The sequence below is a fragment of the Charadrius vociferus genome, unplaced genomic scaffold, assembly GCF_000708025.1.
Source record: "Charadrius vociferus isolate BGI_N301 unplaced genomic scaffold, ASM70802v2 scaffold51, whole genome shotgun sequence".
Lineage (NCBI taxonomy): Eukaryota > Metazoa > Chordata > Aves > Charadriiformes > Charadriidae > Charadrius > Charadrius vociferus.
In genome coordinates, this window is record NW_009646939.1 from 2,394,044 (window position 1) to 2,406,642 (window position 12,599).

Here is a 12,599-nt window from a genome sequence, read left to right on the forward strand (position 1 = left end):
ATGAGGGGGAATGGCTTTAAACTGGAAGAGGGCAGGTTTAGATTAAACATTAGGAAGAAGTTTTTCGCTTTGAGGGTGGTAAGGCACTGGAATGTGTTGCCCAGAGAGGTTGTTGAGGCCCCATCCCTGGAGGTGTTTAAGGCCAGGCTGGACGTGGCCTTGGGCAACCTGGTCTGGTGGGAGGTGTTCCTGCCCATGGCAGGGGGGTTGGAGCTCGATGATCTTCAGGGTCCTTTCCAACCTAAACCATTCTATGATTCTATCTTTGGACAGAGCATTTTTATTCAAAAAACCCCCCAAAATCACGAAGAGAGTCAGTTTCAATATGGTCTCATCAGATACTACACAGAATGCACTTAGAAATATTAGTGCTTTCTTACCTTCTTTTCACCTTCTGATTTCTCCCAGAACAACATTGCTTCAAGAAAGTTGTTCATGTAATTTATGTTGTTCTTCCGTTTTTCAACATCACCTGTAGGTCAAGTCAAAGAAACAAATGCCATATATATTAAAACATCAGTTAACCAGGTTTTCCTAAATACCTAATGTGAGTTGTGTAAAGAAAATTTAAATAAATTCTTCAAACAATATAATTCCTCTAAGATCATGTGCCATAACCAGAGCAAAGACATTTAGACTGTAAGTCTTAGTCACCTGCAAGTGCTGATAAAGAACAGAGTCATTATACATAATTGTGTAATTAACAAAATTGTTCAAGCATTAAATGGCTTTATGATGAACTTTTAATAAAATGAAAGAATCAGTTTGTTCAGCTGAGTATATCTATAAAAAGCAAACCCCCCTTGAAATTAATTTGGTAACACTAAGCCATTATTGGCAATATTATTACAGTTTGTACGTATTAAAAGTGGACTAACTGGTTTATGAGAAGGAAATTCAGGAAAATAAGCATGAATTAAGTGGACAATTAGTGATTTAATCTGGAAGGAAAGTGTCCACACAAGGGATTAAAAGGTCCTAACTAATCCACTTCAGGAATTAATTCAAAATAGCTTTCCTGGATATCCTCATGCAGGCAAGACTACTTACTTATAGAATACTAATCAGCATAGTATCTAGATGCATAACTACTACACTATTGTAATTTAATATATTAAAAAATGCCATCACGTTTTTAAAGTAGCTAGTAAGCAGATCTCATATTTGTGTGATCAAATATTACAAACATAATTTAACTGCATAGACTAAACACAGTTCTAATACATTAGGTTCTGCATAAAATCTCTCTTCAGTGTTTAAACATAAACTGCCTTCCGTGAGAACCCTATCACAAGTCTAATAACATTTTTGAACCCTCTGTCAATGTTTGTGTACTCACAGACAGTGATTCAGTGTCCCATATAATCACTGACTTGTTTTTACTGGTTAAATGCATATTCTCAGAGAGAGGTAATTTTTCCTTAGAAAAACTCAGCCACAGATGCTTTATATTACATAAGACTTTAACTTCTGTAGTAACTTCTATTTCTTGATAAGCTCAGGAAAGAGTTGACTCAGGATCACAATAAGTTACAAGACCATGTTTACTACCTTGTAATCAAACAGTATAAGGTAGCATATTTCAGTAAGAAGTATATATAGTAGAAAGCTATGCTGGGATCTATATTGCAGATACAGTAGCCTGGTGAGAAGCTGCTGGCAGAAAAGAATTACTTATTGATAAAAAAAACCCAGTACATTGAAACTGATCTTTTATTGCAAGGTAAATATCCTTCTTAGTATCTTCCTGAAGGGGCAAAAGGGAAAGGGGGGAGGAAATCCAGTCCTGAACTTAAAAAGAATGCAGATTCAATAGGCATTATCAACATCATAGCGCCCTAAATGTACAAGCAAATCACATGTAATGTTTTGGTTACTTAAGGATTAGGCAGGACACCTTTTATGAACTGGAAGTGTATTCTAGGTATTCTATAATAGAAACAATTTGTCAAACACAAACTTATGAAAAGGAAGAAAATAAAATCACATTGATAATTTTTGCAAAATATTAGATACAAATATAGGCAGTGGGATCCATAAGACAAATGCAACCTCTGTAGGTCAGTGCCTACAAAATTATCAATTGTTCAGAAACTTAATGAATTACATGAGGCTCCAACATTCTAGGCAAGTAAGTAGGAAGTTCTCTGTCCCCTCATCCCCAACTCTTACCTTGTGATACAGAAATATCATGTACAGATGGCACTGAAGTAAGTTGAGCAAGCTGCTCTTTCAACTTCTTGACCTCAGCTTGCAGTTGGCTCACATTTCCTTGTGTGTCTTCATTTACCACAGCCTTTCATAAATATGTAAGGAGAAAATTAGGAAGAGGTACAAATAAAAAAAAATCTTATCTTTTCTAGGATAAAATAAAAGTCAAATACCGCAAAACAACAAAACTACCGAGAGGTTTTCCATTTTAGGAAAGGAAGAACTCATGGGAAAAGCACTGGTTTCTCAGTAAATGTAAGTTGCGCTTTAGCTAAAAATATTGGTTTAAAAATTTACTGTTCTCTCTGCAGCTTTTTGACCTGCAAAGCTAAACAGTACACATCAAAGGCAGTAGTTCCCAGCCAGTTGCCAACATACATTCAAAACCCACTCATGAGAAATTATGTTTCGGGAATTAGCATATATAGAAACTAGATGCACTAAAATACTATTGAATCTATTTTTTTAATGTCAATTTTAATTTTTAGTGCATATTTACTTTTTCCAATTAAGTGCTCAGAGAACAAGCAATGAACACTCACTACCATCAGCTATTACCTAGTCTCCAGCTATTGTACTCTATTCATAATCAAAAGCAAACAAGTCCTTTTCAAAAATTATTTGTCATAAGCATTTAGGAAAGCAAATTTTGGATTTTAAAATAAGCTATAGTCATTTAAATTAGTGAAAGCACAAGAGTATTTCAATTAAGCTATCCTGTTTGCAGATGTGCAGTTTAAATGACAAGAAATCATTTCTGCAACAATAAAGACATTGAATAACTCTCTTACCTTGTTTTTAATCAACTTTGCTCGCTGAGCAAAATTAAGGGTGGAGAGTGTTTCACCAAAACACCTGGATCCTGGATGAACATTTGCGATTATGCACGTTTTGGCATTACCGCCAAGGGAATCCTATTTAAAAACATGGAAGTTATCTTTATTTGCATGTTTTTGGCTACAGCAAGAAGCCATCACCTAAGAGGTACTGTGTATCACTTCAAACAAACTGCAAAAGGGATTTTATTTAACAAATCTCCACACTACTTAAGTTTCTGAAACGTTATTTCAAATGAGGGTATAAAGTCTTTATTTACTTTATTACAAACCCATCCTTTATTTGGGTTTTGAAAACCCTGATTCTGTATTACTAATCAACAATTTAAGCTATTTGTTACACCTGAACAGCAGGGAGAGAAAAAAAATATATCAGGGAATAAAGTAGATAATTCACTTTAATGTTGGTCATTAGCAGATTGGTATTCACACTATTTTAATCATCATCTAGCCTGTTGATTGGTCCAACCTATCTTCTGGTGGCAATTGCCAAACAAACAAAATCACAAAGCAACAGATTCTTGACCAAGGATATAAGAAGAACCTCACCCTTTTACATGCATGTCTTCAAATCTCTCAGTGCTGTTAGACAGGTACCTCTCAAATCTCTAGAGAAGGCAGCAGTTACTTAGTTAGGCTCTAAAAGCCTAGTACTACAAAATAGCCCACAAGACTCAATGGCATTCTGTCTAGTAGAGAAGGTCCTGTTTGTGGACTTCTTTGCAGTACAACCACCTAAAAACCCAAACACTTAAAGTAACAGCTCATACAGTTGCAATTCTCTTCCAATTTCTATGTATTTTGGGTTGCATTGGAAGAACATAATTCTTCAGAGGTTCACAATTCTAAGATATACATGGAACAGGGATGGAACAATTGGGAAATTTTGCTGTGATCACAAAAATACTGTGTTGTAATACAAATACTATATTATATTACAAAAATATATTACAGATATCATTTATTACTGTTCACAGAATTTTGGTGAGTGTTGGCAACCAACAAATCCATCTTTGCTTTTCATCCAACTGCTTCCATCTTTGTTTCCTGTTCATCTTGAAAAGAGCCCATAAGCTCTCAGGCAGCAAACTGTAAATTTATCTAATCCTTAATATCTTACCAACACGTAGCACACACAGGGTAATTCTGGAAATCCTGTCAAACATTTCAACACATCTCTAAATATTACACTGTGATACACAGTATTTCCAGAATTATGGGGATGAAAACATATGCTTCTTTTTCTTTAAAACTTGCAAATATGTAAAAGGAGATTATAAGCATAAATAAATTTCTTGTCTTCAGTTAAAAACAATAAATCAACTGGAAGTCTGCTTAGGTAAAAAGATAATTTTTCAAGCTTTCTTCTACCTGCCCAATATTGAAACAAATTTTTAACATACCCAAGTTCAGCTTTTTAGAGTAAAAAAAAAAAAAAACCACAAACCACAAAACTCAGATATTTTTTTTCTACATATAAGCATATAAAATCCAGAGGATATATATTACCCGTAACAGAAAAGTGAGCTTGGAATCCCGGTAACAAATGTGTCTCTGTTTTCCATTACCCACATCAACAAGTGCTGTGATTACTTGGCCCAGGCAACTTAGTGATCGATTTATGTTACCTGCTTCCTAAAAAAAAAACCAAACAACCAAACAAAAAACAAAACAAACAAACAACACCAAGAGAAGAGAAGAAAGGTGAACAGATTTGGTGGATAGACCAGGGCAGTACATCTGAAAGGAGAAAGATGCTACAGATATTACAGAACTAACCTTCAACCTCAGTCCTTCTGTATGGGTGTCTTTCTGTCTCTCAGATCCTGCCAAGTCTACCAGGTTAAGCAGGGAAGACCGAATGTTAACAATCTCATTGTGTTTCTCCATGGATTCCACTGTGATAGTGAAAACCGCGTGTGATCTTGAGGATTCTCTGTTCATTGAGGTTGATGCTACACGCCGGTTTCTCCAGCCCATAGTTAATACCTAAGCATGAAAAAGACATCAAATAATATCTAGTATGTCAGACTGTATCGAGTATTTACATACAGGTGACAAACAGTAGAATGCATATTTCAGTGTAACAGCTTTCAAAAATCTCAAGGACAAGGACTTTTTAAACTTTTTTCCAATAGAAGTATTTCAAAAGTGAAAAAAAATATAGCTACATTCCAGCTTAATAAAAATACTAATTATAATATTCACTTCTTTCCTCCAGGAGTGCCATTGCCATTTGAAATCATAACGTATCTAATACTGGTATATGTCAGCAGTACATAAGGAAAAAAAAAGTAAAGTCACAGTAGTACTAAGTGTATGTGTCTCATTGCTGGAGAAATAAACCTGTCAATTTCTGGAACACACATGCTGCCTAATTAGCAGGAGATGTAGTTTTCTGTTGCTATTTCAGAGATGTGTCAGGCAAGCATTAGGGAAAGATTATTGTAATTGCAATTCATATATTCCACACTCCAGAAGTATATGATTTCTTACATATGTGGGATAGTCAGGAAGCATTGCCTAGAAATAGCTTTTTACACTGGTTTTCAGAGGATGGAGGTAGAGGAAGAGGGTGTCATACACATTGTGCAAAAAAATACGTGCTTTAATCAAAGAGGTATATTTACCAAATAAGCATAAAGATAAATAGTCCAAACATTAAAAAGTGACAAAAAAATACCTGGTATGCTTCAGCAGCAGATGACAACACCTGTTCAACAGCACCATCAACAAAGACTCCCTTCTTGATGTGTTCTCTGAGAAAGAGTCCAGCTGAAGCAGAATCTAGCAAGTCAAATATCTGTTCATTGTAGATTTCAATAAATGAGCATTTGCAGAGAAAACTCTTCCCACTGCCAGCCTGAAAAACACAGTAATTTACACTATAAACAGATTGGTTATATTAAGTCTGGCATTGTGTGTCAGTGCGTATCTTTTAATACATACCTAAAGCTACTAGTTTGCATATATATTCTGCATACTACACATTTCTGATGCCCAGATGACAACTAACTCCCAGAAACCTAGATGCATTTTTAGACTCAAAATATAAGCACACTTGTGTCTGAAGAAAGCATACTATAATTTGGTAGAGTATTGGACACAAGTGTTTCTCATTAATAAATTTGATGTAAGACAGCAATAAACCTGGAAAATTAACTGCTACACACCCAGCTTACCAAATAGCCTTAGCTAATCTTTAATTTGTCTGTAATAATAAGTGTGAAATAAATGTACCTTTTCTTTTTCACGTTCAATTAGAAAAAATAAGTATTCGAAGCTCCGTGGAATTACACCTCGCAGACTGTGCGTGAAATTATCAGAATCCGATGGTCCTAAAGAGATTTTTAATTTTAAAAAAAATAATTAGTACTACTGAAGAATAACAGTTGATCTTTTCAAGATGTCATTACAGAAGACTTAAGTAACCAGGCTTTAGTCAGTTTATGGCAAAACCACAGAAAACATGCAGTAAAATCAACTTTCCAGATCTAAGATAATATTCCATAATCAGATTTATATGTAGTCTAAATTATGCTTAATAAAGTTTATTTTACCTGTCCATAAGTTATCTAAGTCTGAAACAGTATAAACTACTTGGACTTCGATAGAAAACATGTACAGATGTGCAAGTACATCAATACAGCTACCTTAGCCCTGATTTGAAGAACCAGATGGGGTAGATTTTTCCCCATGTTTAGTTAATTTCTGTTCATGAAAACGTCTGCCAAACTGGTTTTGGTTATTTCAGTAACTTTCTAATGTCAAGTACAATATTAATGCATTTTAAATCACCACTGTGTGAAGAACAAGATTACATGGGGATCCCTTCATATACAGAGATGCCTTAAATTCCTAGGTGGGTAGGAAGCAGTTATTTTGAAAACCTCACTGTATTTTAACGTGGAAGACCCTCACATACTAGAATATTTTTCTACACATGCAAGAGAGGTCAGCCAAACAGGGAAACCAGTAGAACACTCATTTTTGAGAAAATTTAGTAAAAGCATTTAGTTTAATTGAAAAGCTTCTCTCCTGTTAAAAACAAAAAAATCTACATCTTCAAAAAGATAGAGGAGAGTACCTATACTTCACTCTTGTGATATAAAGCAGCAACAACAACTGCACTGAGCACTACACCATTTCTTAAACCTTGAAGTTACCTGCAGGAAGACAAAAATCTAAGAAATCCCTGGTGTTTAAGCAAGACAACATTTCAACTCAAGACAAAAAACATTAAGAAACCATTGAAAGATTAAACTCTCTCATCCACTTACCCATCATAGTAAAGGTTTTTCCTGACCCAGTCTGGCCACTAACAAAAAAAAAAGAAAAAAGTCAGATAAAGCTTTATTCTGGCTCTGAATTTTTCATTAATCTGCATCTTTTAAGGAGAACTCACAGCTTAAAATAAAAAAACCCCAAATTCTAAAATGAAGATAAAAAGAAACAGAGGCAAGCTGAGAAATCAATCAGCTAAAAAAAAAAAAAAAAAAAAGAACAGCAAGTTTGACCATGAAATTCTGTTAGATAAATCACCTTTTCTCTCCCCCCCCACCCACCAGTTTCTTCCTTAGTTCTGTTGGAAAGGGAAATAGCAGGACTTAAAATTAAAATGAGGGCTTTCATATATATATAAAGTCATTTTTGTGTCAATCTTTTGCATTTTGTGTCACTCAGTAGTGACCCAAAAATGAGAAAATACTTTTAAGTTGAATATATCACTTTTTTAAACCATAATTATTAATCATGCTAGAGAAACTCCAGGGCAATTTCACTTCATTTTTCCACATTTGTATATTGTAACAAAGTAGACTTCCCTTCAATTTTGCAACTGCTGTGCTAGGCTAAAAAACCCAGTAAGGTTTTGATTAGATCAGTCCTTCAAGTTCACATTTCTGACTAAAGTGCTTACTCAGTTGTCAACGTGAAAAAATATTGAGAGTTAATATAATGATATTCATGCTACTAGTCATGGATATATTTCTACCTTGAAAACATTTTAAAAGTTAAAATTATCATTCATGAATTTTCCCACAGGCAGCTAAAACTCACTAAAGAGTTGAGCTGCCCAACTATCAACGTATTTTCATTCCGTTTTACTATGGACATACTGAAAACAACTAGCTTTCTCTTTAAGAGTACACCACCACTTCTAGCTTTTAGACAAAAAATAGTAAAATTGAAATGAGTTCACAATCCACATTATTGACCTTAAGTATTAGAAGCATAATACCTGCAAATAGATTGCTCCAAAAGACCAATAAGAAGTACTCTTCAGTATCGCAGGAACATTCCCTGTTGTGCTGCACAAAGGGAGCACTTTCAAAGTTTACTCGACATTAAGCAGGCTCTGGCACTTAAAACTGTTTACTACTTATTAACACAATCTCCTGAGATGTTGCAATTGCTATGAAATACCATTCCATGACTTACTATGCAAAGATGGTTCCATTGTAGCCATTCATACAAGATTCAACAATATTTTTAGCCACGCTTGAGAACACTGACTCCTGAGGAAAACGGAAAGAGAAGGCACTTGGCATTTAAGTATCTATCAGCATTTTCTATGCCACAACTTTATAATGTATAAAACAGACGCATTTGTTAAACATGTATCATGACCCCGAGAGTTCTCGCAACAAAACAATACATCCTAAGTCCTTGTGACAGAAATCACTCCCTCTGAAAAAAAATTATTCCTTGTTGATAACGGAAAGAAAAATAATAAAACTCAGCATCATAGTAATGGTTTTCAAAGATATATTATGTTAATTTTGGTGCAGTGGTTTTCATTATGTTATGTGGTTTATACCATCAGTAGGTTAACGTTCAGCCTATGATAGTCATAAAATCTAGCTAACTTTCAACATTTGCCACTGCACAATGGCATATTCAGCAAATCTGCACAAGTGTTAGTTGCATCTATTCTCACGTATTTCTCTTCAACCTGCAAGAAGAGCCTAGCTACAAATAGCAGCCTATGGTGGGTGGGTTTTTTGGGTGGTTTTGTTTTATTAAACAGAAGTTAAATGGAATTGAAGTCTTAGAAGAATTAAAATTGTGTTCCGAATTTCAAACACAATACTATAACAATTAAATTGAAGGCTTTTCCTTCCAGTGCTACCTGTTCCAGATGAACAATGCATCGGTTTAAAAGGCAAACGTGTAAGAAGGAAATATAACTAATAGAATATAAACCCGTAAGTTCCTAACATACAAATCAAATCTTTAATATCAGCTACTGACTGTCAGCTACTTTTGTATGTTTATCTCAACAGGGGAGGTTGTTTTCTGTCTATGGTGTTACTGTAACATTTACAAATAGAAGCTTCAATTTTAATGCAAACTTTAATTAAAGAAATTAACAGGTAAAAAATGCATTGAAATTCTGCATTGCAGAATTTAGTGCAACATTTCTGTACTATAATTGCATATTACCAATCTGACCACTGCAAAAAATAAGACCTAAGGCATTTCATCTTTAGAAAGGTTTAGCGTAGCAGTTGCCAAAATTTGGGGAGAAACTGCAATACTCTTATGAGATTCTGGAAGTTAATACCTGTGTTGTCTCCATATTTGCGACATAATCAAAAGTAAAGATCTTCAGCTCAGGCTTTGAATGCAGACGGATGGTATTTGATGAAAGAACAGATAAACACAAGCCTTGATCTCCATCGGTTAACGCAGTTCCCTCTGAAGGGGGACGTACCCTTACATAAACTTTGATAGCGTCACCTTCAACACTAAATTGATATTTATGCATTAGATTACTTCAAAACAGATCTATCAGCTGTTTGATAAAATTAAATCACAAAAATCAGATTAAGCACGTGAAGTAATACAATACAAATACACTACTTCTAGCTGTAGACATCAATTGCTTACAAGTCAAACATTTATTAAAGGTAACAATGCAGCAGGTTTAAAAACAAAGAACATTGTTAGTGGAATTTATTGCTGTTGCATGTAACTTCAGCTCTAAGAGAACACATTTCATAGTGAATGAGATATATAAAACCAGCATTATAATAAAAGTCTTGGTAGTTTAAGACCATGGGCTTCCAACACCCTTCTTACTACTCAAAGTTATGAAAGACTCTACAAATGGAGCAGATGATGCCACATTCCAGCAAAAAAAGTTACTAGCATTTTTCTTTGCTGCCCTCAAGAAGGGAAGGCACAATCAATTCTTGATCCATGAGTCCAATAAAGTATAGCAGTGCCTACATCTAAAAGCTCCCTAACCTATTTCATCACATTTATCACTGGATGCACGAGTAAATTTAGCTTGAACAAGTAGCTACGCATGACTATTACTTTAAAACTTTGAATTCTTGCACAAATACCAATACACCTGTGTAATACTAAAGAATCAAATTCTTACATGAAATAGCAGCAAACTTGGATTTACTTTACTTCATTCTTTCCCAAAAGGCAGTTATAGCACAAGGGTGTTATAACTGTTACCGATTTTTACTTTGTAAAACTCTTGGTAAACAAGAGAAAGGAGCAGAACAGTTTTCAAAGTGATGGAAGGACTTCAAGACTGAAATGTGGGGTTGGGGAGTGACAGAGGAAAGGGTTAAAAAAAGAACAGGAAGCAGCTGAGAAAGGGAGGATGTTATACCAGATTTAAGACACAACTCACTAACTTGATGAATATTTTTTATTAGACAATATTATGATGAGTTGTGGCAGAAACTGTTTATATTTGGAGGGCTTTTTGGTTTAGCTTAGGACTTCCTCATAGAATTGAAGTTCCTCATGGAATATCTCTTCAGAGAAGTTCTAGAGTCCAGCCGCAGAGTTAGTGGACAAATGAGAATTTACTGCATGGCAGCATTCCAAGAGGAATCTGATGCCTCAGAATAACACTTTTATTAAGTGAATTTTATTTTTTTTAAAGCTATAAGGAAGTTCAGAAAGAAAGGCAATAATCTTGTGCAGGAAAACATGGAAAGAAAAAAACCCTTTAAATTATTTTACAGAGTTGCACAAAAAGTGCAAACAAAACCTAGTGTAATGTGATTATTCATATACGGGAACTGGCCAATACTACTTTACCTAGGTGAGTTCAACAAAGGTAATGCAGAGTCACGTAAATCTCCTATAAAATAAAAGTGAAACACATAAAAATTAAACAAGATAAAATTATTGCTTAAAAAAACCCCATTTAAATAGAAAATACTGTAAGCAGTGTTGAGGGAGATAAATGGAGAGCTTTATAAATATCTGTTTGATGCATGAACCAGAATTGCACAAATACACTTAATAACTATCTTCCTTTGACAGAAAGTTTGCAATATTTTGCAAAGGTAAAGAAAGCTCCAGTCCCACAATGTAAGCAGGTACACACTTGTAAATGTATGTGCAATAAGTAATCTCTTAAATTAACGCATATAAGGTTTTGCAAATTTTGCAAATGTTTTGGAGAATTAGGAACATAAATGTTAATAGTATTATATATTGCCATTATGTTTTTTAAATTGCTAACTCGCTGCAGATAAAACAATAATATAGCATGAAATAGTTTTACTGACATGACTGCAAAAATTCTATTTCTTAAATCTGCACAACTGAGTAGCTATATTACGTCCACTTTTATTACGTAAATAACTCTGTAATGCATACAGCTCTCCTGTATGTATGAGCATCATTTTGCACAGCTTCATGTTTCAAGGAGGGGGCACATGTTAGCCCATAGGTAGATATGGTGGCTTATTTTTTACTTAAGGGTGAATCTGACATGAAATTATTTCACATAGGTTAGTCACAATATTTACCAAGTAACAAGTTTTAAAAATAAGTGAAAGATGATTTACCAAAATATTCCAGTAATAAAGACCTTATAAAGTCTCTAAAAGTGCTCAGATTCTAGTCTGGGAGGATACCTTTAAAAGTAGGATTAATAGTGATGTGCAGAGGCACTAACTTTCTCATTAACAGTCGTATTACAGAAATACCCTGCCGCTGCTATGCGAGCCTACCTACTTTGATTCACACAACAACATTTCAGAAACGTGCTACCTTATGATTCGGTTACGTATTCTTCAAATACACACGGTATCAAAACGAGTCGGGACAAGAAAAGCAGTGCGTTTTAAAACTGCAATCTGACTGACAAGATACTTGCACGATTCGGACTTTGGGAAAGGACCGACTCTCAGCTAACCGTTCTTACCCCCCGTTTTACAGGGCTGCCTTCACTTGAACGTTTGTAGGAGACTGCAGTAACAGTAATTAAGCATCACAGCTAATTAAAACCCGACAAAAATCACGGAAGGCGGCCTGATAAACGCGGGACGGCTGAGAGCAAGAGGCTTTGTACCGCCCTGCCGCTGGGGAGGGCTGCTTACACCCATCGACCGCCAGAAGCCCGCGGGGATACCGGTGCCAGAAGTGCTTCTGGAAGCGCTGGGGCGGGGGGTGTGCGTCACCCCTCTCGGTGCCGCTCCTCCACCCCTCCCCCGACACCCCCGGGGGGCACCCAGGGACCGCAGCCCCGGGGCCTCGGCCCCTCCGCGGGGCACCGCGCCCAGCCGGCAA

At 35.5% G+C, this 12,599-nt stretch overlaps 1 protein-coding gene across 1 annotated transcript in view; it reads right to left on the reverse strand.

Moving 5' to 3' along the window:
• Window positions 1–11,154, reverse strand: part of KIF15 (kinesin family member 15) — a 36,623-nt gene extending 25,469 nt beyond the window's left edge. The window contains exons 1-11 of the mRNA XM_009895023.1: window positions 11,118–11,154; window positions 9,613–9,796; window positions 8,487–8,563; window positions 7,328–7,365; window positions 6,288–6,385; window positions 5,731–5,910; window positions 4,827–5,036; window positions 4,557–4,682; window positions 3,003–3,125; window positions 2,173–2,296; window positions 381–472 (exon numbers count right to left, since the gene is read on the reverse strand). Coding sequence (XP_009893325.1) covers window positions 381–472; window positions 2,173–2,296; window positions 3,003–3,125; window positions 4,557–4,682; window positions 4,827–5,036; window positions 5,731–5,910; window positions 6,288–6,385; window positions 7,328–7,365; window positions 8,487–8,563; window positions 9,613–9,627 — 1,083 coding nt within the window. The 5' untranslated portion in view covers window positions 9,628–9,796; window positions 11,118–11,154. The remainder of the gene's footprint in view (window positions 1–380; window positions 473–2,172; window positions 2,297–3,002; window positions 3,126–4,556; window positions 4,683–4,826; window positions 5,037–5,730; window positions 5,911–6,287; window positions 6,386–7,327; window positions 7,366–8,486; window positions 8,564–9,612; window positions 9,797–11,117) is intronic.
• Window positions 11,155–12,599: the final 1,445 nt, after the last annotated feature.